At 38.4% G+C, this 27,999-nt stretch overlaps 1 protein-coding gene across 1 annotated transcript; it reads left to right on the top strand.

Annotated features, from left to right (window-relative positions):
* The first annotated feature begins 7 nt into the window (after window positions 1-7).
* Window positions 8-27,696, top strand: LOC136837499 (zygotic gap protein knirps-like). Its single transcript, XM_067102304.1, has 5 exons — window positions 8-635; window positions 20,831-20,935; window positions 21,367-21,513; window positions 24,546-24,697; window positions 24,861-27,696. The coding sequence occupies exons 3-5, from the start codon at window positions 21,436-21,438 to the stop codon at window positions 25,837-25,839; spliced, it is 1,209 nt and encodes a 402-aa protein (XP_066958405.1). The 5' UTR covers window positions 8-635; window positions 20,831-20,935; window positions 21,367-21,435; the 3' UTR covers window positions 25,840-27,696.
* The last annotated feature ends 303 nt before the right edge of the window (window positions 27,697-27,999 follow it).

Raw genomic sequence — 27,999 nt, 5'->3', positions numbered from 1 at the left:
ATCCGTGACCTAACATTATTATGTATATTCACCCTAAAAGACCGTTAGTAAAAACTAAACAAACAAAATTCTCCATCGCTATTGCACCTGCCTCTTGCATCTTACTACTAGGGCTACTATTACTACTACTGCTACTACTACTACAGCACCGCAGTAGCAGCAACGTAGTACGAAGCGTGACGCGAACTTCACAAGCGGCGACCGCATTCGCAACTTCACCTTGAACGCCATCGGGACGTGTTCGACCACCCTATGGACGTACTGTACGACATTTTTCCTCTCTCCCCTCCGTCAGACTAGCTCACGTCGCCGGCGGGTTGAGCTAGCCAGCGAGCGAGGGCTCATCTTCACTTAATTAGAAAGCCGTCGTATTATTGTTTTGTAGTCGCAGGGAGCATGTGCGTCTGGTTGACTTAACTGGTCTTCACGTGGTCTGTTCGGGAAACCTACTTTTGAAGTCATTTACGCGAAATGGTTCATTGTACATTTTTATAATTTTTTTTTTAGCTCGCTGGTACTCGTGAACAGTGCTGTCTATTGTAGGACATTATTGAAATATTTTCTTGTGCGTGTGCGTTTGCAATAGACAGGATTTTTTTAACTGGATGGAAAATGCTCGAGGCATCGTGATACTGGTAAGTACATTGATATATGATATACTGAAATGTACTTATGTTTGTAAAACGCTGATATATATATATATATATATATATATATATATATATATATATATATATATATATATATATATAATATATATATATAATATATATATATATATATATATATATATATATATTATTTATATATATGCATATGTATATACATATATTTGTATATTTATATATATATATATATATATATATATATATATATATATATATATATATATATATATATATATATACTCGTATATATATTATACCGCGTGTAACATTGGTTGTAGCTCCGTTAAACTCAGTCAGCCTGACATTAAATAAATGTGGATGTGAGTAATGTACATTCCACTACGGGTCTGTCCCATACTTTCTTACTTATTAGCCAGTGCAAGCGAAGGGTCTGCTCTCTACTTATAGCATAAGTACTGCATTTCTTAAAAGAACTTTAAATTATAATACAAGCAAATATAACGCGTTCACTTAAGTATCCCGACAGAGATTTTCCATTAATGCAAGGGGATCCCGATGAGAGAAACAAAATTGCTTCTTATATAAGCGATGAAATCTTTCGCTATGTTCAGAATCTATTCTTGCGTTTTTGGTACCTTTCTGGGAAATTTTCACTTAGGAAACTGAAATTACTATTTTGTACACCTTGCATGCATACATGTGTGTGATACTGTACTGCATGTGTCATACACATGTGCCGTCAGAGAAAAGCAAGAGAAACGGAGGCTGAGGACCATTTTAAAATATTGTATAAATAACGGATAAAACCTTCCATATTTTCGAAGTGGCTAAGCTGGGCCGTGATGGAGCAGAGTTTACTTTTTTTTTTTTTACATCGTTTTGTTATCCATCCTTTTTGAAACTGATGCCTACGACTAGTCACTCTACTGGGAAACTGGCTTTATTCCATCACAGGCCAGTTTCGAAAATATGGAAGGTATTATATCTGTTATTCATACAATTTTTAATACGAGTCTCAGCTCCGTTTTTCTCCTTTTTCTCTGACAGTGCGAGTGTATAGCACATGCTGTAAAGTGTCACATGTATGTATATTAGGTGTACAGAATAGTAACTATAGCTTCATAAGTGCAGATGTTATAGAAAAGTGCCCAGAACTGAAGGCACGAGAATAGATGCTGAACATGGCGATGAAGACTTCAACGCACACTTAAGAAGCAATCTTGTTTCTCTCATCGGGATCTCCTTGCATCAAGGGAAAATTTGAGTCTGAGTATTTGTTGTAAGTGGAAGCAACGTTAAAATTGGCAACATGTAATTCAAGATTCTTTTAAGAAATGCTGTACCACAGCTCTTAGTATAAGACAGCCCTTCACATGCATTGGTTAATAGATACGAAAGTATGGGACAGACCCGCAGTTGGATGTACATTACTCATATCTCCTAGATTCATTTCATGTTAAACTGAGTGAGCTTAACGAAGGAGCTAAAACCAATGTATGTAGTAATTACTTTACTATTTTTTTTATATATTTACTTCTTATGTTCATGAATATTCGCATCGCTGTTTGTTAAACTGGTCAAGCACATAAAATTTTTACGAGTGTTCATAGATTACCATATTCTTGAAGACATTAATCTTACTTTTATACCTTTTCATTTATCCATTTGAAAGGAAATATGAACACAAGCATCGTCATTTTATTTTTATGTTTGACGCATGCATAAATGAGCATAAGTTCTTTTCCCGCTTAAGTACCAGACAAAACCCCACTATCCCCCCCGCCCAAGGCCGCGTGCCGCAAAATGTCACTTCTCTTAACTATCTTTAACAGTCAATTAGGAAAGTCACCAATCTTATCTTCTCCTGCGTTCTCCGTTCGTGGGGTTGGCCAGACAAGTTGTGGAAAAGATTAATAAATATTTCAACAGTAATTCAAAGAAGACTTAGAAGTGTAATTGGAAATATATATTGTGAAAAAGGACCCATGTCAAAACAAGTAAAAAAGAAAAGGTATCAGATTTTGTTAAAGTGAAATTGGGAAGAAACCAAAGCAGAAACGGATCTAAGCTGTTACGTAACTTACGATGTGCCGTTGCAAAGGGATGGATCCTCCAAACTAATTTTATTTCGGCAAAGAAAATTTTGTTATGGCTGAACGGCATCTCACGTTAAAAGGCTAAGAAGAAACCAGTTTTTGAGACTTGTAGAGGAAAATATAGACAGCTTTGCTAAACAAATATATAAGGAGATAAGTAGAATTTATTTTTTTTCTTTCTTTTTCGCATCTTTATGCCGTAAGGCTTATTACTGTCATGATGAAGCGAGGACCTAAGGTAATATTTCCCCAGATGAACTGCGCGCAATGCTCTGTACTCTCAGTTCACTTCGAATTAGCATGAAGCGATCATTCTGATGATCTCGTTTGCATGATGACTAGGAGTATGCTCAAGGCAGTAGCACTGTCATGGCTTCAGATGACTTTTATGCCAGTTTGGTGTAAATGATGCTTCTCTGTTTTAGTTTTTTTGTAAAAGAAACTATCCGTCCGCACTTTTTCTGTCCGCCCTCAGATCTTAAAAACTACAGAGGCTAGATGGCTGCAAATTGGTATGTTGATCATCCACCCTCCAATCATCAAACATACCAAATTGCAACCCTCTAGCCTCTGTAGTTTTTATCATATTTAAGGTTAAAGTTAGCCATAATCGTGCTTCTGGCAACGATATAGGAAAGGCCACCACCGGGCCGTGGTTAAAGTTTCATGGGCCGCGGCTCGTACAGCATTATACCGAGACCACCGAAAGATAGATCTATTTTCGGTGGCCTTGATTATACGCTGTACAGAAAACTCGATTGCGCCGAAGAAACTTCGGCGCATTTTTTACTTGTTTTCGTACTCATTTTGTTACCTCATTTTTTCTCTTGATTCATCAAATCGTTAGTCATGATCGAGTTGTTTATATATATATATATTCTCTTTATAACCGTCGTAATTGTTTATTTGCTAAAATACAAATATACTTGATCATTTTACTTACAGTGCATTATAAAGAAAATTACTCCGTAACGAAAATAAAAAATAAAGAAGGGTTATAACAAAAACGAATTCACCCAGATAATGCGAATGATTTTGACCCTATCATATTAGCACTAATCGGAACTGATCGTTAAATTTATCAGTAAATTGAAGATTTTACCACAGAGAATATATAACGATTTTATTAAAATTTATTTTTATTCAAGGATTCATAATGCGATGTCAGTTTTCGTTATCTTAGATACAGCTTAATGCGTAAGTTGGAAATTGTCTTCTACTTAACGGTTATATTCAGACTCACAAATCAGTTGTTTTGACAGGGGAAATCTAAACTAGAATCGGATGGAAGCTGAAGAATCTTTTTTCACTTAAAACAATATACATTTTTTCACAAGAGAATGCCAAGTGAAGTATTGTCAGTGGGATAGAGGAGTTTAACTCAAAATGGATAATTACTACTTATATACATGAAACAGGAAATTATGTAACGAAATTGTTACTATAATTCTTGGCATACTCTCTCTCTCTCTCTCTTAAGTTCGGATGGAAGCTGAAGAGTCTTTTTTTTTTTTTACTTAAAACAATATAATTTTTTTTTTCACAAGAGAATGCCGAGTAAAGAATTGTCAGTGAGATGGCGGAGTTTAACTCGAAATGCATAATTACTACTTATATACATGACAGTGGAAATTTTGTAACGAAATTGTTACTACAATTCTTGGCATACTCTCACTCTCCCTCTCTCTCAAGTATGACGAATATATTCAATATGCGTGGAAAAGTCCGCGGCTTCATTTTTTTCGCCATTGCAAAACACGACAGTGTCTTAAACATACATAATTTGAGGGAGGAATCAGAGCATCACAGTGTCAAGCGAGAGAGAGAGAGAGAGAGAGAGAGAGAGAGAGAGAGAGAGAGAGAGAGAGAGAGAGAGAGAGAGAGAGAGAGAGAGACATTCCATTCCCCACCACCGACTAAGCTTCGGATGGACGGCGCTGAGTTTGCACAAGAATTTACCGAGGAATAAAATATCTTTTATTCATTTGCAAATTCTTTTTATTTTTTGTTTTGTTTTGGGAAGGAGGTCTCCTTCGTTTTAATAGAATTTATCTTTACTTAATTTTTAATCGTTGATATCATGCAATAATGAAGCGTTATAATTATTTAAAGTATGTGGCGTAATAAATAATGAATTACTGTCTTCGAACATCGGTCAAAAATATTCTCCACTATTAAACGAAGATCTTCAGTAATGAAACAAAGGGATTTGTTTATCACAGAATTATGTCATCGTTAATTTCCATTTTAATTTGGCGTTTAAATCTGCGTTCTTCGTTTTACCTGTACTAATATCTCTTTACTGTAAAATAGTGGGTATTAACTCTTTGAAACGGTACGGTACTGCATTATGATTTTCTAATTATATTAATCTTCATGTGTGCGCATATTTACCTATTTATTGATTTACCTTCATAATTTACTTATTTTCCGTTCCTGTTCTATTTTTTTTTTGGGGGGGGGATGGGGCTGTTTGATACTGTTAGTTATTTTTACACTTTACCCATGTGGATGTTTATTTATTTTCAGAAATGATGTTTTTCCTTCCCCCCCCCCAAAGAAAAAGGGAAGCCAATAGACGAGCGAAACATTATAGGGAAAACAACTATAATGAAAATCATAAATAAATAAAAAAAAAGACATAACACTGAAATATCTATCACAGTATTCAACAGTTGCGTTCTTTCACTGGCTTCCAGTATCACGTATTTTCCCTGGATTATGGCTAACACCTCTCTCTCTCTTTCGGGTGATCTCACCTTGGGTACAGAGATGTCATCGTGTTCGTGACATTGCAAACGATGCCGATTCTCTGTTCTGATACGGAGGTGTGGCTATCAACACGCCATCATGTTGAACTTTTGTTGTTTTTCCAAGGTTTCATTGTAGAACATTAATAATAATAATAATGATAATAATAATAATAATAATAATAATAATAATAATAATAATAATAATAATAATAATAATAATAATAATAATAATTATTATTATTATTATTATTATTATTATTATTATTATTATTATTGCTATTATTATTGTAATACTGGTACTACTACGATAACAGAAACGATAATAGAAACACAAATTTCTCTTAACTGGCATTTTTCTCTTCTTAATGATTATGTAAATATAAAAAATAACCATAATGATTGACATGAGGATAATTATGATATCATTATTCCATAAAACAAACTGGAGACCAGTAATTATTGCCGCTTTCGTCTATATATCTCTCAATGACTGTACGGCTCAGAGGAACCTTACGAAATTATCTGCCATTTTTTGAACGAGTTTTGTCATGAATACTCAATCTTGTCATTTTCTTGCTGCAAGAACTGTCAGCTAGAACTCTGTCGCAACTACGGCAGAATTTTTTGCAAAAAAAAAAAAAAAAAAAAAAAAAAAAAAAGGAATCTGTCATCGAAGCTTCTCAAGGTGAAGTGACCGGCAGCAATGTTCCTTTACACAAGAATTTATGGTGAATGTCAGCAGGTCTGAGGAACTGTTTGTTTACTTACGGGGAAAGGATAATTGAATGGTCAATATTTTAGTTTATGGACAAGGTTATCGATGTGACGACATGTAATAAAACACAAGTAAGGCTTGCTTGAATACAGTACACCATGTCAAGAATCTTCTTGGTTCTCGAATTTTCGCAGCTTTTTATTATAACATTTTTTTTGAGACTATGTTTTAGGATGTAATTAAATGATACACAGCATCTAAAATACAATTCACTGATATTTAGAAAATATGATCGCAACTCAACAGAGTTAATAATATTGTCCTCGTAGTATTAATGGAAAAAGTGATCGTATATAAAACTCGTGTTAAAGTCTAAGAAATCAAAAGAATAAGGGGATCATTTTTTTTTATATTTCAACTGATATTTGAGAAGAGGCATAGCCTACACGTTGCAGAAAGATTCACTGACGGCTTAGAGTAAGAGGGAGAAAGAGTTGCTAGCTACTTGCCAGCAATATTTCGCGAAGTCTAATAAAAGAGCTCAGAATAATTCTGCTTTTCATTCAAACATTAAGTTCTGAAGTTTACTCCACATGGGAAACGTATACTCCACAGAATACTCCACATGGGAAACGTTTGAAGGTCTCAGAAAAACCAACCAAGTACTTGAAGAAATATCAAATAAGGTTATCGGAGCTTTATCTTCCTTAATTACTTCGCACCGTTTCGTTTTCAACTTTCTCCTTAATGTTAATGTTTCCCTTTGACTCAACTTTGCTACTGGTTTTATCCTATCTGGCTCCAGCTCAAGCACATCTGATTGCCCCATTCTTTGCTTGGAGTTTTAGTTTCCACAATGGGAGCCACCAAGGATGTTATCTTCCCTCATCATTTAAACCTATTGTTTTTGCCTTTCATTTTCTGTGCTCTCACACTTTCACTTTCTCTAAAGGCTGATGTTTCTTAATTGAGTAGCGGCACTTATAAATATAAAGTAGGAAATTTACTTGAAAAACAGCGGGTATGTAAGAGTTTTAGTCTGATAAGAACAATTTAACTGACCCAGTAAATTTTGTTAACGCCAATATATGTACTTCTGCACGTGGATGCATCAAGACACCAAATAACCACGAAATAATTGGAATACCCAAACTATTAGTGACACCGTGTCACTCAAAATAGCTAATGAGTAAATGTTTGCAACTCATGTAACAATGAGCCTTCCCACTAGATGGCAGCTGTATATGGGGCAGTTCCGCAGGACTAGTAACTCCTTGTCAGTGGGCTTAGGTCTTTGTGTATCTCCTGCAACTAAGTGCCGTTATGCCATCCTCCTGTATAGCGTAGCGTAAGCTATCCTCAATGAAGGGTTGATTCTTCGGCAGAGGTCTTCTCATTTCACGTCAGGCTCCATGTGGCTTTCGACAAAGCCTAGGAAGTGTGCCCCTTCTGACTGGAATCCGAAGTGTAGGTGAAGGACTGATAAACTCCCAACGGACATTGAATTCCTGACAAGTGTAGGTCTCTGGAAAGAGCAGGAAAGAATTTGGCAATCTGACGGGTATGTGAGTAGAGAGAAGTGGGTTGTACTTTTGGTAGCTAAATATAAAGATAAGCATATATATGAGGTTATAAACATTTTTACTACTTTATTACTTCCGATTTCCCGTGTCATACGAGTGTTCTCGTGCGTGAACTAACAAAGCTGCTTATAACAGGCTAAATCTGTCTGCAGTAACACACTTAATACATACATACATACATACATACATACATACATACATACATACATACATACATACACACACACACACATATACTGTATATAATGTATGTACAGATTTATTTCTCTCACGTATAGCAACTAGCCACCTCTCTCTCTCTCTCTCTCTCTCTCTCTCTCTCTCTCTCTCTCTCTCTGCTAATCATCATACCACGAATACGTTCAACCCAAGTAAACTAAACTAAAAGTGATTTATCTCGTGCGCCCTTCTTCTTCTTCTTCTTCTTTCACTTGAGTAAACAACGTCCAATCTCTGTTTATGGCCTCGCTGAAGACTTAATTGTCTTTTGTCAGAGGAGCTGGACCTCAGACATCACTCTTCTCCCCCCCCCCAATTCTGTTTGAGAAGGAAAGACCACTTAAAGGAGGTGAGATTGTCGTACGTAAGAAATCAGTCTGAGGCTCCACTTATATGAACGTACACAAAATTAAATCATCTTTGTGTTTGATTACGGCTTTTGTTTTTATTAGCCATTTTCCACAATATAATCACCTGCTAACTACTTTTCTTTTACTTGGTCTCTACTTCAAGCACCGTTCAGGGCTTGACAGATTTTTACTGACAGGTGACACTGCTGTCCCTGTGAGACAGAATGGGTTTTTTGCTTGGCCCATTGGCCTACCCTCTGAGTCATCAGGAGGCATTTGCCAGCTTTCCTCAGGTCCTACGTGGGTGGAAAGGGCTTGGGTGCTGATTAGACGTCTGTTTGCTTTGTCTGTTTTTTTGCTCCAGAACATTGTGCTTGAGTGAAATGACCTGTCCCCTGTTTTTGCTACTCGCTGGGGACCTTTGACCCTTAAAGATTAAAGTCAGGGCTTAGGCCTATTTGTTCGGACGTCTTGACAGTGACGAATGCAACCTGAATAAACACATTCATCTACATTATAAACTCAGAAACACCTCATGCATAAACAAATACATGCACAGAAGGCATTTTCTTTTGTTTAATTTGTCATACGTGTTATAGTTTTCTGTCCATGTCCAATTTTCAACTAATTTATTTTTCGAATATTGGTATAATCATGAAGGAGATCTATTGCAACTTATTGTATCCTCCTTTTGCTAACTTGAGAGAGAGAGAGAGAGAGAGAGAGAGAGAGAGAGAGAGAGAGAGAGAGAGAGAGAGAGAGAGAGAGAGAGCACACAAAGTCGTAAAGTGCTAACATTAACAAGAGAGCAATTCAGTCATTAGTCGTGCTCTGACGTGTAGCATTTGCAAGACCTCATTAAAGCCTCCTAATGCCTCCTCATTAACTGAGGAATTTGTTGTGAGTCGCGCAAATGTTCCTCACTAACGACGGACTCAGGAAAGTTATTCCTCGGAGCCTCCTATTTATAGCCGATTGGTATTATTTACTGATTTTTTTTATCTACTATATTTGCACATAATTATAATCAATATAATCTATTGCTAAATATGTCAATAATTATTTGGTTTATTTGGTTTGGCCCATCCTAAAACCCCGGCGAGAAAGTAATTTGCCATATATATATATATATATATATATATATATATATATATATATATATATATATATATATATATATATATATATATATATATATATATATATATATATAGTATATGTATACATACATACATATATATACAATTATGTATGTACACATAATTTGCATAATGATGATACAATACCTGCGCAAATATGTATGCATATGTGTGGCTTTTAATTACACATGCAAAGGAAAGTGCTAAATTAAATGGCGATATTTACACCAAAAATGTTATATTTTTCTAACTTAGGTAAATGAATGTCTCACCTAAGCTCAAAGCTTTATAATCTTTAATCAGGACAGTCACTGGCAAACAAGGCTTGACTGAAAATGAAATCCCTGTTTGCACCACACTATAACGGGTGATCCTAATCTTCCTTTTGTATTTTTCATTGCTCGTTCGTTGCTCGCCTTAGTGAAGGAGGGCAAAAATCTGACCGTCATTTTAAAGAGCAGTGATTCAGAGGCTGAATCTCTGTCGAACCCCACTTCCTAAATCGTAATGAGAAAGTGAGGTAATAGCTGAGTAAGAGGAGGTCCTCTCAATTTAAAAATGAGATTGATAAAGCGTGAGAAATAATTCCCCTTTTGTTTAATGAAGGCCTTTGTGAATCCCTCCTTTCGTTTACTCTCTAGAATACCCCTGTCTGCCTCAAATTTTAAACTTTTTTTTTATTTGTGTGTTCTCTTGTGAGGATATGCTGTGACTAGCAACTTTTCCTGGTTTAGATGTAATCCATTTTTGGTGTTATTCGTTGAAATATAAACAAATATTAATTAATATTCGCTGATATTCATGACGGGAATGACAAAAACTTTCCCACCAGGTCCCCCGCTCCGGAGGATTGAGCTGGCTTATCCCAGCAAGGGCTTTTGCTCCTGGAGCAGCCTGTAGCACAATTTAGTATCTGTGTAAGAGATAAAATGAATAAAACCATATTGCGGCTAAAATTTAAAGATATACTCGTAGCTCTGGTTCCTTTTCGGTGGTCTACTGTAATCTTGTGGGTCATCGATTTAGAGGCTGCAAACAGTAGAGACACCTTTTGCAGTAATAGTTATCTCCGTAGTGTTCGTAATGCTTACTTGGATGTGCTCTCAGATTAATCAGAAGTTCATTCCGTTGTATATATACACCTCCATCGAGTTTTGAAATTGATACATGACAACTCTGCATTTTCTTTCCAAATTCCCTATCTGATCGCACTTGGCAGAGAGAGAGAGAGAGAGAGAGAGAGAGAGAGAGAGAGAGAGAGAGAGAGAGAGAGAGAGAGAGAGAGAGAGAGAGTTTTGATGCGACGTCACGAAAGCAAATTACGACAAGCCTCTCATCACGAAATGGTCCACGAGACCTATCAATTACGGACGAGCGGTTATTTGTAATGCAGAGCTTGTAACGACCACTTATGCTTCCAAACGAAATTGCAGTGCGCGCGGGACGACGCTCCAGTTGAAGTCCCTCTGACATAATGATCTCTAAACTGGGGTTAACAGAAGAATGTCGAGTGAAATGAGGCTAGAAGACTCCCGAGTATGAGAAGTTAATGCTGACGGATCTCTGGGCCTTAGAAACACCCGAGGGCATTTAGTTTTTTTTTTTTTTTTTTTTTTTTTTTTAGTGGGTCGCAAAATGGCGAGTGGGTTTGTTCTACAGCTGCTTTGTGCTTGCAAGTTCCCTAAGGTTGGAGCGTAATTTCCCAATCATTCTACTGAAATTTATATAGGTCTGTTTTTGCGCTTCAGTAACCACATATAATAATAATAATAATCAAACAAAAACTTCTTTCAGTTTTCTTCTGAAGATGGAAAGAGAAAACCACAAGATTCCTGTGTATAACTTGTTTACTTGTAAATATTTACATGTTACTTTTAAATTCGAGTACTTTCAGGTCCTAACTGTGACCCTTTTTCAAGAGATGAGATAGTCAGGACGGTTCAAGGCCCAGCAATCTTCTGGAACTTCTTCTCCCTGTGCTGTCATTTATATGAAACCAGGACAGCCATCATATAAATGACAGCACAGGGAGAAGAAGTTCCAGAAGACTGCTGGGCCTTGAACCAGCCTGACTACCTCATCTCTTGAAAAAGGGTCACAGTTAGGACCTGAAAGTACTCGAGTTTAGAAGTAACATGTAAATATTTACAAGTAAACAAGTTATACACAGGAATCTTGTGGGTTTCTCTTTCCAGTAATAATAATAATAATAATAATAATAATAATAATAATAATAATAATAATAGTAATAATAATAATAATAGGCTGAAGAGGCCAACTGACCAAGTTGGCGAAAGCATCCTGTGTATGGCAATATCCTACATACATACTACTGCGGACTTTATTTTTCCATTTAAGATCACGAGAAAGTGATGATATAAAATCACATAATAATAATAATAATAATAATAATAATAATAATAATAATAATAATAATAATAATAATAATAATAATAATAAAAATAAAAGTGATGGACTCCTAAGGAGGCAGGGTGAGACCCGGAACCCCACACTATAAAAACCACCCAGTCGAATAGGATGACTGTGATAGACAAAAGAAAAAAAAAATAATAATAATAACAACAAAGAAAGTAAATGACAACCCTAAGCTCTTCTGAGGTGTAACACCACCAGCAAATTCATTTCAAGAACCCGTAAAATAATATCATTAACCCTTTTCTAGACTAATCATTATCTTCTGCTCGTGATTCAAATCCTTTCAAAGCCTCTAAGGCGAATCACTTCCTATGCACGAAGTAAACGCAAAGATAATAAGGCTATGTTTTCATTTAACAAAAAAAAATTCAGTTTGGAATTTATTACGATTCATTATTAGGATTGAAATCCGGAAAACCTTTAAGGAAGCCATCAGGAAACGGACTTCGGGCCTCGTCGTACGAGACCATAAAAATATTACAGCCGCCGCGAGTTGGACCAAGTCATGAACTCACGAAATTTATGACCTGTTATTGGGGGTCAGGTCTGAGAAGCAATACTCAATTATGCTTGAGACAGATAATGTAGAAAACAAATAGTCTTCTTCTTCTTCTTCTTTTTACAAGCGAGACAATTATCTGAGTACTTACAGCTCTCTCTCTCTCTCTCTCTCTCTCTCTCTCTCTCTCTCTCTCTCTCTCTCTCTCTCTCCGAGCCTTTCACCACTTACCGCGTGCCGTTTATTTCTGCAATTAGCCACGGTACTTGGAGACTCATTTGTGAGATGGACGTCATGCTTGATCGTTATGTAGTCGACTATTGTGTTCAGAAGGACCGGCGGGTCCTTGATCTCCAAGCACAGTCTAAGCAAACGACGTTTGTTCTTAATATTTCGTATGCAAATTCAACTTCAACGCAAGTCCAACGTTATATCTTTTCTTCCGTGAAATAACGTGTTCTTTTTTGGTAGAATTTATCGTGATTTTATCACGCTTTCTAGTTAGTCTAAACTGTGGTCATACAATGGGGCATTACATCAGAAAGGAGTCTATATCCTTCGATAATCCACGTCCTTTTGTTTTGGAGACAGGTCTAAAGTGGCCTGGTTTGTGTAAGAAAGGAATAATTTCCTAAGTTAATTGTTTAGCATCATTAGCTAAGGTGGTGTCATGATACTATTAACTATAGATAGTTAAGGTCAGGGTCTTGTCAGGTGAAAGATTCTGCTTAGTAAATCATCATTCTTCTCCTTATAATTATAACTAATGTGATTGTTCCACTGCCAGGTGATTTTAATGTTATCATAAAGCATGATCCACGAATTAAATGCGTTAACGGCGTTGGACTTTCGGACTAATGTGCTTTACTATCCTTTATGGCCCTCGCTGTCTAACTTCTCAGTTCCAGAGGTCCTTTATTCCTCACACCGTTGGACCTTGAGGATATCGTGCAATTTGAACTTCAAAAGTTCAAGCGAAGATGCAATGCATTACTACACTAATGCTATTCTCTTGGCATTTTAATTTATTAATTTTTTTTTCTTTTTAATAGGTGAGATCTCTGTTTTTCTGTATTTCCCTTTATCTTCTCTTACGTCCTAATGAGGACCGTATTCTTTGGAATCTTGAATTTCAATTCAATGGCCCCTGTGGGCTTGTTCCATATGAATGGGTTTCATCTTCTGAATAATAATAATAATAATAATATAATAATAATAATAATAATAATAATAATTATGATGCAATGGTGTTAACTGCCATCATGAAGGAAAGTAAATTAAATCTGGCCCGGGGCCCAGTCCTCATTTTATACAGCAAAGCATGAACTGGATATGGAAAGTAAGTGAAAGGGATGTAAGGACGCAGGAGATATCCTGGAAGGAACCGTGTTAAGCAAGAAACACCCTACTGGTCTTGTGCTCAAAAGCTCAAACTTCAGTAACCGTTAGGTTCCTGTTGAGGGCGATTCGGAAGCCGGTCTTCTTGAAGATTATCTCTCCCTCGCGTGTAGTGAAATGTCTCGCGGCGTTTATGGCATGAAAGGAGGTAGAAGATATTTTGTTTCTCTCTTGCACCACTTATCTCACCTTTCCTCAGACATCTAACGTCCCTGGCTGCAACCCCTTTCATTCCTTTTACTGTGCCTCCGTTCATATTTTCTTCCTTCCATCTGACTTTCCACTCTCTTCTAAAAGCTGTTTCATAGCGCAGCTGCGAGGTTTTCCTCCTATTACTTCTTGCAGACCTTTATACTGTCAATTTCCGTTTCAGCTCTGAATGACCTCATACGTCCCAGTGTTTGGCCTTTGGCCTAAATTCTGTATTCTTCTTCTTCTTCCCAGACATGTAACTGATGCCCACCATTGCCGGGAACTAGTTGGTAGTCTCGAGTTGAGCACGTCTCAATTTTTCCGCCCGTCAACTGGTTACCCTTATATGATAGGAAAGAGATTCGTTGTCTGGAAAAGCCACCAAGCGGGGTCAGCCTTTTCCGAGGGTTCGCCCACCGCCCTGCTTTCTCCTCATGATTTTATCGGTCGGAAGATGTTGCGACTTTTTGTTTCTGAGTAGTAGTAGTATTAGTGTTAGTAGTCATATGGATATTCCCTTAAAACGACTCGAATGAGAATAATATTTGTAGTGGCAGTAGGGATTTCCTTTAAAACTGCACTAGTGAGATTATTATTATGATTATTATTAGCAGTAGTAGTATTAGCAGCAGCAGCAGCAGTGGTAATAGCAGTGGTAAGTAGCCTTTCATACGGCTCGACTGAAAATAATAGCTGTAGTAGTAATAAAGATTCACCTTCAAAACGGCTCGAATGAGAAAAATAGATGTAGTAGTAGTGATTTGTCTTTAAAACGGCTCGAATGAGAAACGTAGTTGTAGTATTAAGGATTTGCCTTTGAAACGGCTCGAATGAGAAAAATAGATATAGTAGTAGTAATAAGGATTTGCCTTTGAAACGGGTCTAATGAGAATAATATTCGTAGTAGTAGCAGAGACATACTAGGAAGTATCAAGTACAGTTAGAATGGGGGTTGGAGGTATAATCTTTGCAACAGCACCTCCCGAGCTCTATAACATTTGCTGCTTTGCCTCTTTTATTTGAATTTATTCTTGTTCCCAGGTGTGGTGCAATTTTCTTTCGCTAAACAGGTAGTAAAATCGAAATACGTATAATATCGAGTTTTGGGGGATACATATCGATGGAACTTCTTCACAGTTTTTTAATCTCTCTCTCTCTCTCTCTCTCTCTCTCTCTCTCTCTCTCTCTCTCTCTCTCTCTCTCACACACACACACCCTTCGACTTTGCATTCTCATAAAAAGATCAAGTTTTTCCGCATATTTTTTTTCACTCGTTGATGGAATAGTTTGTTTCCTTGTTAAGATGTTCCTGTATTGTGTTATCATCACGGTTGTTGGATAAGTTCTTTTATTATGATTGTGCTCTTCGACAGGAGAGAGAGAGAGAGAGAGAGAGAGAGAGAGAGAGAGAGAGAGAGAGAGAGAGAGAGAGAGAGAGAGAGAGAGAGAGAGAGAAAATGGAAAGACGGAAAGGGTGTGATAGAGAATGAAGATTATTATGATTGTACTCTTCGAAAGGAGAGAGAGAGAGAGAGAGAGAGAGAGAGAGAGAGAGAGAGAGAGAGAGAGAGACGGAAAGGGTGAGATAGAAAATGAAGATTATTATGATTGTAGAGAGAAAGGAGAGAGAGAGAGAGAGAGAGAGAGAGAGAGAGAGGATAGAAAATGGAAAGGGTTAGACAGAGAATGAAGACAGCGGGAAGAGGAAAGGGGGCTGTCTTACCCTCTACAGTAGTAACTTAGGCCTTCACAATACGAAGGCTCTCGCAATTTTCTAAAAATCCAAATAACGCCAGAAATCGAGTTTGCAAATTCGCAATTTTCAAACAGCGATATCTCAGTCATTCTTCCAATTTTCAAACAGCGATATCTCAGTCATTTTTCAAGATATTTTCGTGATTTTTGTTGCAATACTAAGCAAAATCTATCTACTTTATGGCGCTTTGCATTTTTTTTTTGGGGGGGGGGGGCGGAGGAACGAAACACAACATGATATTACGAGCTAATTGCAAGTACTTTTTCCGATAGCGACATTGTTTACAACATTTTTTCTACGGTATTTTTCAAGATGAAAAGTATCGTTAATATTTAAGAAAAAAAAAATCAGTGATTCTGAAAGAAAAAGAAAAGTTCTTCACGATGATACCTTTGAAATTAAAACTGAACGTATTTTGAAGTAGTAAACAGTGATTGTTTTTGTTTTTTTTTACGTTTACAACATTTTTTCTACGGTATTTTTCAAGATGAAAAGTATCGTTGATATTTAAGAAAAAAAAAATCAGTGATTCTGAAAGAAAAAGAAAAGTTCTTCACGATGATACCTTTGAAATTAAAACTGAACGTATTTTGAAGTCGTAAACAGTGATTGTTTTTGTTTTTTTTTACGTTTTTTCGGTACCTTTTTTTTATATTTCTTGAACCGATAAAGTTTTCAAAAAAATTTGTTGCATGTTGCTTGGCAATGTTTTAGCTCTCCAAAAATATGTTTGTGAGCATTGTTTGAATATTTTTGTTAACGCATGTATGGTAATGGAGTGTGTGTAAATGTATCTGTAGCATGTTAATTTCAGCGGATGATTTTTTTTTGTGTTTATATTTATTTTCAATCCATACTATAATAAATAATGGAAAATATAGAAATATTAATATCCTATAACACCTGACATGCAATAATAATAAACAAAAACCTGCATTTACCTTATTGACGAGGGGGTCTGCAAGACTGTAGAACCTATGGTCTTGATTATTAGAATGGCATCTATTATTCGTTTTTTCTTGGTTTTGTACAGTTATCCATTACCCACAGTCCTTTTTCGTTCCAAGTCGTCAGGGGGGGAGGGGGGAGGGGAGCGGGCCTGACTTCAGTAACTTAGTTGGAAGAAGTTGTAGGGAAGAACCTGACCACCTCACAATCTTCCAGAAGTTTAACCGTTGCTGAAGGATGATCAGGAGGTAAAATGAACACCTTCACTGTATGTTGACTGGCAATCAGATCTCGTAGCCACCTTGCACCATCCTTCCTTTACCAAGAAATTGTCTGTTAGGTATTCAATGTCGCGGAGCTTGTTTTTAACAATAGTGAGGTCATGTGACTACTTCATCTTGAGGGGCCCACTCAGATCAAACAGTCTGTCTTGCTTTAAAGTTTTTCTGCCAGGCACCACACTCACTCTCGTTGCTTCAGCATCAGTAACATTGAAGCCAGCCTTAAGGAGGGATTCAAGAGGGTAATCCTTCACAACAACAATATTGGAAGGATTAAGGAACTGCTTCTCAGAGGCCGAACGCTTTATTGCTTTTTTTGTTGGTGAATATCTCCATAAAATCTTTCTTTGAAGTCTTCCTCTCCATTATGTATGGGGGGAATTTGATTTCATGAAAATGCTCCTCTTGAATTTTCCAGAGTTTGCAATAACCTTTTCAACAATACCAAAAGAGCGATCGCATGCCATGTACGAATGTCCAGAAACTAAGTATGACATCTCAGTGCGCTCCAAATACTTGCAGTGAATCAATCTCAGGTATTTTCATATGGTCCAACACAGTTGTCGGCAAAAATGTACATTTTATTTTTTTTTTTGGCTTGGTGGGATCCAGTTGCACATTCTCTGCGATGTACTTGAACAAGCAGCTGATTATCTCTGATGGCCCTCTACGTGCTCATGTTGCAGGCCATAAAAACATGTGGCTTCGACCTTTAAGTCATGGATGCACGTGTTGTATATAGAGAGCTTTCTTCTATAGAAGGCCTCCCCCACAGATAGCCTAGAGCAAGGTAAGACCTTCTGTAAATCCATGCAGAGCACGATGGTATCAAGATCTGTGTCTGGAGACAACAGACGCATATAATTAAATGCATCATTATTCCTCTGCCGATGATTTTCAAGCTCCTGTTCCATGGGTGCAACATCAAGGGCGGCGTTTTCTGCACTTTGTATTGCATCCTTTAACTTGACACAAACATTACATAGATCCTTGCTTGCAGGTTCCTTTCCTATGTTGTAGTGTGTTGTTAAGATTTTATAATAGTGTTTGAACGTCAACCTCGGAATTTCAGGATGGAATTCCCTCATTCTGTTCAAATACATAAGGTGCAGCATGTTTACATTATATCTTGACGGCAAATATTGCCTATTTTCCGATTTGGCTCTACAATAGTGACTGCGCTACACTGGTAATCGTTGGATGTGGTCATGGACCGCGGCTACAACCTCGTCTGGTAGCCGCTTTGGACTAGGCTTAATTCCTCTCTTATCCACAATTGGAGTTCCTTTGTCGGTTTCTTTGTTTTTTTTTTTTTTTAAATATTCCACTCCCTTTGAAGATATGCCATGAATAGACTGAAAGGCTTTTCTACACACGTGGATCTTTCCATTATGTCTTTGAACCTTGTACTTTGCTGTAAAAGCCTTCCTTTTTGCTGTTGCAGGGGTTGGCTGCTTTTCAATGCAACCTAAGAAGTACGCAGTCTGGAGATTGTAGTCCCCAATGGCCCAATGCTCATCAAAAACTGCTGCTTGACACCGCTCTCTACCAACAATTTTACAACACCCATCACTGCACTGGAGTCGCATTCCCATTTTCAGCACTACTTTTTTACTGTAGCGGCTGATGTATTCCTCACCCACGTTGAGTTTTTTCTTCACACTTTTCCTGGTGGATGGTTTCCTTGCCCTTTTTTCTTCCTCTATCAGGAGAGAAAACAGGCTCTTCTGTCACAGAGGCCTATTCTAGAGTTGCATCATCAGTCACGAACCCCCCTACCCTGGCACTCTTGGCCCCCTCACCACTAACACTGCTGGCACTCACAACATCACCAACATCTCGATCCTCCATCACATCATCACCCCTAACAGTCCTCTCCTCCACCACATCACTAACACTAATGTTGTCCATCACAACAATGCTAACAAAACTTTCCTCCTCCACCGAAGCATCAGTTTTTTCTTCCACTAAAATACGAGTTCGGGACGATTAGGCCGTAATATTTTCGGCCGTGGACCTGTTAGGCAGTCACAACTTTAGGCCATATGAGGTTTAGGCCGTAAGACATGGCGGAAGCTCCCTGGGACGCCGTGTTTAGTGCTAGCCCCTCGGGATCAAAATATTATATACACCCATTCGGCCGTCTGCCACTTTGGACGCTACGGCCGAAATGACCAGGTCCCTAAAATACTGCCCATAGGCGCACCACTTTCCTCCAACAAAGATCCCTCACTACCATGTCTGTCATCATTCATAGGCCTATACTCTAGTATATCCTCATTCAAAATCACAGCACTAGGATCATCAACATTCTCTTCATCAGAGTCCGCAATATATAACTAAATAATAATCAGAATCACCATCATTCCGTAGAATGCTACGAATGGGCCTATGTTTCTGTGATAGCGATCCTTTCTTTGTCGAGAGTGAAAACCAGTGTCACCACTGTCAGAGCTGTTATCATGTTTATCTGGCGCATTAAACCTTACATTTTGCTTTGATCCCTTACCTTCCTTGAGGAACCATAGAACTTCCTTATATTTTCCAAAGGAGTTATAGTGACATTATCACCAAGTTCGATGATTGCCATGGCGTCAGGAGCAACTTCTGCTTCCTTGGACGTGCTGGGCAAACTTTTATCTTTGCTTCTTTGTGGCTGAGCAGCATACTCCTTTATACGTCCTCACGGACACCAACAGACCGCTGATGCTTAGGCTCCATTATGGTGATAATAAAGAGTCTTAATTCGGTATAACACTTGCAAAAAAAAAAAAAAAAAAAGACAAATTATGAGGTAACCAGGTTATAACTTCCAACACACGAGGCGAGAAAGACGAAGACTGATGTAAACATTCGCTGATTGGCTGATGCATACTCTCGTCTTGCGCTCTGATTGGCTGAGCCGCCCAGCTTGCTCAGATAGAGCCTTCAAATTGTTCATTTCGCGCTCGACAAAAGTTGTCATACGAAGGCACATTCTTGGCAGCTCACAAGGCAAAAAGTGCATTGTTACTAGATGCGATTTTCGACAGGGGCGTCATTTCAGATTTCTGTTGCGGGGAGGGGGGGGGGGCAAAGACGATTTGGCGAGCCTAATCAGCTGGGGTTATTTTGATTTTGAGCTATTTTTTAGCCCTTTGTTAGCCGAGTCGGTTGAGCTTCAGACTGTCATTCGATGGGCCGGAGTTCAATTCCCGCGGCCGGCTGATGAAGAGTTAGAGGAATTTATTTCTGGTGATAGAAATTCATTTCTCGCTATAATGTGGTTCGGATTCCACAATAAACTGTAGGTCCCGTTGCTAAGTAACCAATTGGTTCTTAGCCACGTAAAATATGTCTAATCCTTCGGGCCAGCCCTAGGAGAGCTGTTAATCAGCTCAGTGGTCTGGTAAAACTAAGATATACTTAACTTTGAGCTATTTTATGTGCTTTTCGAGGCACATAAAGTAGATAGATAGACATAACTTGTGATGACACATTTGAATATCGTGGGAATAATGGAAAACCAGCTGCTGTTACTTCATGGGGCTTGGGGGGTGAGGGGGGGCAAGTAGAGGCTTGGGGGGAGCAGTTGCCCCTCCCAGCCCCCCCTAAATGACGCCCCTGATTTTCGACAATGTTAGCATTCGAATTTTCATTTTCTGCTTACACAGGCTTAAACTTGAATAAATTCTGGAGCTTTTGGCAGTCGTATCGAAATTTGCACGGAACAACTCCCAAGTTATTGGGGATTGTCACCTGGCACCAGCGCTTGCTACGGTCACCAGTAAAAATGATAATTGATATTTTTTTCTTTTATTATGATAAAATTGATATTAATGATGTTAACATTACAGAGTCTGCGTACATCTTGACGGTGGTAATCTGCACGATGGCATCAGTGAAGAAACATGCATTCCTCTCGGCCCAAGGATTCTAAAGAGGTCGAATAAAACAGTAAGGTATTACGATTTCTCAATCATTGCCTTTGAACATTTCGTTTTGTTGTCTAACTTTGGGTTTAGAAAAATTTATAAAGTTATATGATTTTTTGTTTTGTTTCTTTGAATGTTATTCGTAACTGCAAAGAAATCTTTTATGCGCAATACGTCCATATTGCATTTCAGTTATTGGGTACGTATTGCAATCAGGGACAAGAACTGGTATTATAACACGGAAGCCTAATATATATATATATATATATATATATATATATATATATATATATATATATATATATATATATATATATATATATATATATATATATATATATATATATATATATATATATATATATATGACCTTTCACTTACTTATGCTAGCTCGTGAAAATTACAAGCAAGTGTTTCATTACTATCTAAAACCTTTACCTAGCTTAAAATGTTTCCAGAGAACCAATAAACGTTCCCAGACTCCGGAGAGCTGACACCAAGGGAGCAGCCAGCCAGTCGTTTTAGCCATGAATCAGCTTTGTCGAGTATGCGGGGAACTGGCTGCTGGCTTCCACTTCGGTGCCTTCACCTGTGAGGGCTGCAAGGTAGTGAGAAAGATCAGTCTTGCCTTCAAGTTTGATATTTTTCAGTATATTTGTTGAGTATTGAAGCTAGAAGAGAGGAAGAGCTGAACTGAGGGTCAGTCTGAGAATGCTTGTGAGAGGAAAGAGGGCAATTAAGAGTTTGGGGGAAAAAAAATACGTCAGGAATTGATGTGATTACAAGTGAGACTCTGCGGTACGGTGTGATAGTGCGATTAAGTGGCTGACCAGGATGTTTAGGGTATGTATGGAGGAGGAAATGTTCCACAGGAATAGTACCTTTGCACTGAGGTTAAGGTAACAGAGGGGACTGCAAGCATAATAAAAAAAAATCCATGTATGTGTATATACAGATAATTATGTTTGTATATAGCAACAAAATAAGAGGTTGCTGAGTAAGCTATGAACAGTCCCATGCTAATGAATTCCGCATTTGCAAATCGGCTAGAAGCTTTTCCCGATGGTGTATACATTTTGACAAATGCGGGTCATACATGCAAGTGCCACCTATTGCATAATGATGAGGAAGCTTCTTGGGAAAGTGACTGGAATACTGGCAAAGAGAAATGGGTGTGAAGGGAAGCCTTCCACAGAATTGATAAATTGAATTGAATCTAGAATTTAGGCCAAAGGCCAAGCACTGGGACCAATGAGGTCATTCAGGGCTGAAATGGAAATTGACAGTAAAAGTTTGAAAGGTGTAGCAGGAGGAAAACCTCACAGTTGCACTATGAATCATTTGTTAAGAGTGGGTGGAAAGTAAGATGGAAGAAAGAGAATATGAAAGGAGGTACAGTAAAGCGAACGAAAGGAGGTGCAGCTAGGGGCCGAAGGCACGCTGCAAAGAACTTTAATGCCTTTAGTGGCTTCCACAGACGTCTTGTTAGTGAGTCTTCCGAAACGGGATTCAAGAACGAGTTCCTCTGTCCTTACACGAACATGCATTTGATGTAGGACTAAGAAATCCGTAGTTATTGTATTTGTATTTGAGCTTTTATGGGACCCTTTCTTTTGTTCATTATATCTAATTAACATAATCTGCGAACGTTATTCTTGAAAACTACCTTCCACATTAAAAAAAAAAAAAGAGTTAGGCCTAATCAGTGAAAGCCACAAGCGACCTATCTGGTTATTAACTGGATGGGTGACCAACGAGAAAGATCAGATGCCATCCGCACAGGTGCCTCGTGACATCCTTGGGGCAGGGTGTAGGCACAGCAACCCCATCTCTAAAAAGGCTTCATAAAGAAAAGGATTGGTTTCATCATCTGATGCGAAGATCCCCATTGGCTGACAACGTTACCTTACCAGCACGAGACCCCTGTAAATTTTGTACCTGGCTGTTACTCAGCTATGATGATTCTCAATGAAGTGCAAATGGCAAGGGGTTAGAGATCTCACTCCATGAAGACTTGCTGAAAGCGTAAGGTTAACACTCTTTAAAGTCACTCCCTCTAAGTTCTGGGATGAAGTCACTAACTCCATACCTTCTTTATTCTAGTTGCATCCCACCACAGTTGTCTAATTACTAGGTGCATAATACATAATTGTCACTTGGGTTTAAAGGGTGGTATATGTTTGCAGTTCTAATGCTATCTTATCAACTGGGTTACAGAGTTTTTATTTTGCCAGTGAATTATATTATTGTCTTGGGAGTGGTATGTTTTCATCGGAAATGAAGTAGAATTATCAGGTCTCGATAAGATTACCAGTTATTTTCGTTTTCATGTAATATGACGTAACTCGAATTTTAACGTTCATGAAGTGTGTTGTTATTGGTACAGTCTACATGAGTAACAACTACAACAAAGAATGAAGGTATGTGAAACGCAGCACCATGACAGAGTACCGGGTTATATCCCCCCAAAAAAGTTATGTCACGTTAATTATGAATGACCTCGGTAGACAGTCTTCCATATCAAGGTTTTGGTGAAATGAGAAAAACGTAAGTAATAGCATTGGGCTGCTCTTCGCCTCCATCAAACGCAGTTGTATCTAAAGAAAAACATTTGATAAATGATAAAGCAACGGTTACCCAGACTGACAAAGACATCTGGTGGTTTGAGTGTCTTTTGTAGAGCTTAGCCAGTCGGTGTTGAGTTTATTATCATTGACCCCCTTTTGTTCCTTTTACTATACCTCCTTTCATATTCTCTTTCTTCCATCTTACTCTCCACCCTCTACTAACAATTGATTCATCGTGCAACTGCAAAGTTCCTCATTGGAGGGGTGGGTACCGTTCTCAGCTAGCACTCTGCTGGCCCCGCGTTCGATTCTCCGACCGGCCAATGAAGAATTAGAGGAATTTATTTCTGGTGATAGAAATTCATTTCTCGCTATAATGTGGTTCGGATTCCACAATAAGCTGTAGGCCCCGTTGCTAGGTAACCAATTGGTTCTTAGCCATGTAAAATAAATCTAATCCTTCGGGCAGCCCTGGGAGAGCTGTCAATCAGCTCAGTGGTCTGGTTAAACTAAGGTATACTTAACTTTGTGCAACTGCGAGGTTTTCCTCCTGTTACACCTTTCAAACCTTTTACTGTCAATTTCCATTTCAGCACTGAATGACCTCATAGGTCCCAGTGCTTGGCCTTTGGCCTAAATTCTATATTCAATTCAGTTCAACTATCATTGATATTATTTAGAAAAGAATTAGCTATGATTGGCAGTTATGTACAAGAAGAAATTATTTCGTAAGAATAATTAGTATGACCTTACTTATTTAGAAAATAGTTTTCTAGGGATTAATACCAGAAGCTAAAAAAATAAATAAGGCTTCCTGTGCCATTCCAACGCTTTTTTTTTTCTTTCATAGTGTGTAAAAACACATTCTGAATGGAAAGAAAGCCAACTTTAGCACCTACAGCGTAATTCTTGTTTTACCCACGTTATTCTATTGTCTTGGTTTCATTCATAATTACCCCCATTTATTCTTAATCATTTCCTTGTAAAGCCACTCGTCGGGAAATCTATACAAACAAGAAATCCAGAACAGACTTTCTGATTGCCTCTTGTCTTTTTTTTTTTCATCACAGTCCTTCTTCGGAAGGATGTACAACAACGTCTCTTCGCTGGGGGAATGCAAAAACGAAGGCCGCTGCGTCATCAGCAAGAAGAACCGAACGACCTGCAAAGCCTGCCGCCTGCGCAAGTGCCTCCTCGTCGGAATGTCCAAGAGTGGATCAAGGTCGGTCGTTTTTTGAGGCTTTCGTGAAACGGCACGAGTATGTTTCAGTTTTGAGGTAAATCGTCTATGAAAATAATTATCAACTCTCCCCTGTCACAGGTGCATCTTACTAGAGTTCAAATTCACTTTAACTTGAAAATTAACACTCTTTTCTTTTTTACAGGTATGGCAGAAGGTCAAACTGGTTTAAAATCCATTGTTTGCTGCAGGAACAAACACTCTCTCCCTCGACTGAGAACGGTGAAAGTAATCTCGCATTACAACATGCGAAAATCAACCTGCAGGACCTTTCGTCCAAGATCACCGAGACTAAGATCGACCGAGATGCCGAGATTGCGGAGGACACACAACTCAGCCCGAAAGAAGGAAGCAATAATTCGGACAGCCCAACGCTGAGCAGTCCCGAGTCTCATGTATCAGACAATTCCTTGGAAATTTCCCTCGATCATCGGGGGACGCCCGTCGCCTCCCCCTTGGGTCCAAAGCTTGGGTCACTCATGCGCACTACCTCGGCGTTAACCAACCCGAGTTCTCCCTATTACCGCCTGTCCCTCTATCCTTATTTGTACTCGATCTTGAACATCGCGACGCCGCCACCTTTCGCAGTACCTTTACAAACGTCCTCCTTCTCCTCCTCCTCCTCCCACTATCAGACTCATTCTCCGAGATTGACGTCGCCCACCCAATCTCATCTGAACGCGACGAACGATTGCTCTCAAATTTTCGGCTACGATTATGAAAACTCCCACTCACCACTCCCAGAGAAGCTCTCCTCATATACCCCAGCGTTTGAAAACACGCGGAAAACTCCCATGAAAGAGGAAAAGAGCGAAAGACCCCACTTAGAAGCAAGGAGACACAGCGTAGGAGGAATTGCCGATGGATGCTTCCCCACCGGAACTCCCGAGTCCTTCTCGTGTTTATTGGAAGGAGACGAGACAGACGACGAGCAGAAGGAACCCATCGACCTTTCTGTGAAGCGCAAAGTGATCCCCTGGCCTAAGGAACCCGAGAAGGAGGTTTCGCATTCCGGCGCGCGTTTGTTATCCTACAGCATGAAAGTGATGGCGTCTACTATCAGCCCCAGGGGTGAACAAGACTTTGCTAGTCCCATCGATTTATCTTTAAGTCTGGCGTCGTAGTTGTAGAGCTAAAGAAAAAACTTGCGTAATTTATTCGTTTGAATGACCTTATGATTTCTTGTAACTTGACTGGTTTAGTGGACGTATTCCCGAGATAAAGACTTGAAAACGTCCTCGAATTTATGTTCTGGTGCGTGTGACTGGGAAAATTCAGTGCGGTGGACGAAAAAAAAGGAAAAAAGTGAACGAAAATGAAGACGTCATTTGGGAAATGATCCACGACCCGTTAAACTCACAAAACAGTAAATTGCTTTTCATTGTTGTACAAAGCTGAAGTGAAAATGCTGTCCTTCAATTAAAGATAATGAGGGTAAATTACGAGGGAAATTGCCCTTCACCGTTGTGTAAGTTGTTTTAGCTACCAAGGACTCGCCAGAAAACTCCAGTAAGTAAGGAAATCGGCGTAGAATAATTAAATCTCGGTACTGCGGCAATGTCAGTGGTGACCTCTAAAACGAAGTGGGCTAGAAAAAAGAAGCAGCATAAAGTATGTTCTTCCTTTGTTGATGGTTTGAACTGATACCCTCCTTACAATCATGTATACAAACTTCACTCTGCATTTTGTCTGGGACAAAAAAAAAAAAAAAAAATACAGAATGAATCATTTCCTCTGATGTTTTACGTTAGTTTTGAAAAATGTTCCCTCTAAACTTACAGAAAATGTGATATACTTTTATTTATTCTTATATAGGTGTACCAGCTACTTTTAAGGTCGTGCTTTGTCAGGCATTGCTCAACAGCAGTAATGCATCTTCCAGTTGAAAACAGTTTTGTTATTGCGGCCAGTAATCACAGAAAAACTACACGACAGTCTTGATATTCAAGAGAAAGGATCTATATAACACTGTAACTATATCACTGAAAAACTACACGACAGTCTCTATATTGAAGGGAAAGGATCTATATAACACTGTAACTGCATTTGCATTCTTATGCCTAATTGGAAATGAGCTCAATGATTACTACTTCAGTAATCAATTATCATCTTTTCATCATCGTCATCCCGACGATCTCTAATATTATGATCAACATCATCATCATTTCTATTAGTTTTATCACATCCTCCTAGGATCCTTTTCCTGAAATATAATTTGTGGTAGAGACTTTTTTCTGTACACAAAGAATAATAGCACTAGTGTGAATGTTATTTTGTTTTTAATGATAGCTCTGTGGTTCTCTGCTGCATTATGGCATGGGATATGTTGTCAACAATGAGGTACATTTATTTTTGTCTTTTTCCTTGACAGAAATATCTTGGTATAAGGATAATTACTTTCCCTGAGCCTTAAATACTTTTTTTCATCACGTAGGAAGAGAAAGATATACTCACTTCTGCAACTGCAAGAAAAGAAAGGTAAGGAAAGATTAAAAGACGTTTCTGGAGGATGTCTCACCTTTGCCGACGCAAAAGAAATGGTTGGATAATCATTCAAGACAAAATAAAAGTAAAAAATACGGGAAATCCGATATCTAAAAGAAGTCGTGATCGTGCTGGAGTTTTTATACAGTCGACATTAGGGTAATGGATTTCTTGTCTCTTGTTCCAGTTTTTAGAATACTTTCATTGATGTTTTGGTGAAAATATTGGAACATTCCTCACCATATGAATATCGACAGGTACAGCAGCTTAATCCTTTGGTGTCAGTCTGTTACCTTTCAGCTCTATAAATCATAGATTCTCTTGTTTATCTTATTCTTTTGATCTTTGTTGATATAATTCATTTTCATTCGTTCCCACAGCCTCTTTTGTCAGCTCACTTTCCCGTATCCCATCTCCCTCCTCCTCATTCGCAAAATCCCCACTTTCCCAGCAACCTTCGCCCTCTCTCTCTCTCTCTCTCTCTCTCTCTCTCTCTCTCTCTCAGAGCGCATGTGAAATCGCTGGAAAAATCTCGTAAACAAAAGAAAGAGACAGTAAGTACTTATGAAGCTGAATCTCTTTCCACGGTTCGTGATCGACATGATGAGTCATTAGATGTGGACATGCGCTGTGGAACTCACGACGACGGTAAAGGAAAAATCATCTAAATAAAGGGAGTTTCCGTTTTGCTTTCTTAAGCCTGACGACGAAAGGTTACGCAGAATGAATGAAAGGCGTAGAGTACAGAGAGATATTGAGGGAGCAGAGGGTATTAGAAATCATTCATTGATACCTGTGAG

Source organism: Macrobrachium rosenbergii, chromosome 59 (assembly GCF_040412425.1).
Source record: "Macrobrachium rosenbergii isolate ZJJX-2024 chromosome 59, ASM4041242v1, whole genome shotgun sequence".
Taxonomy (NCBI): Eukaryota; Metazoa; Arthropoda; class Malacostraca; order Decapoda; family Palaemonidae; genus Macrobrachium; species Macrobrachium rosenbergii.
This window is presented reverse-complemented; position numbering and strand designations above follow the sequence as displayed.

Coding starts and splice junctions, on each gene's coding strand:
- LOC136837499 (XM_067102304.1), top strand. CDS start 21,436: ATGAATCAGCTTTGTCGAGTATGCGGGGAACTGGCTGCTGGCTTCCAC. Junction 21,514..24,545: donor TCACCTGTGAGGGCTGCAAG/GTAGTGAGAAAG, acceptor TTTTCATCACAG/TCCTTCTTCGGAAGGATGTA. Junction 24,698..24,860: donor ATGTCCAAGAGTGGATCAAG/GTCGGTCGTTTT, acceptor TCTTTTTTACAG/GTATGGCAGAAGGTCAAACT.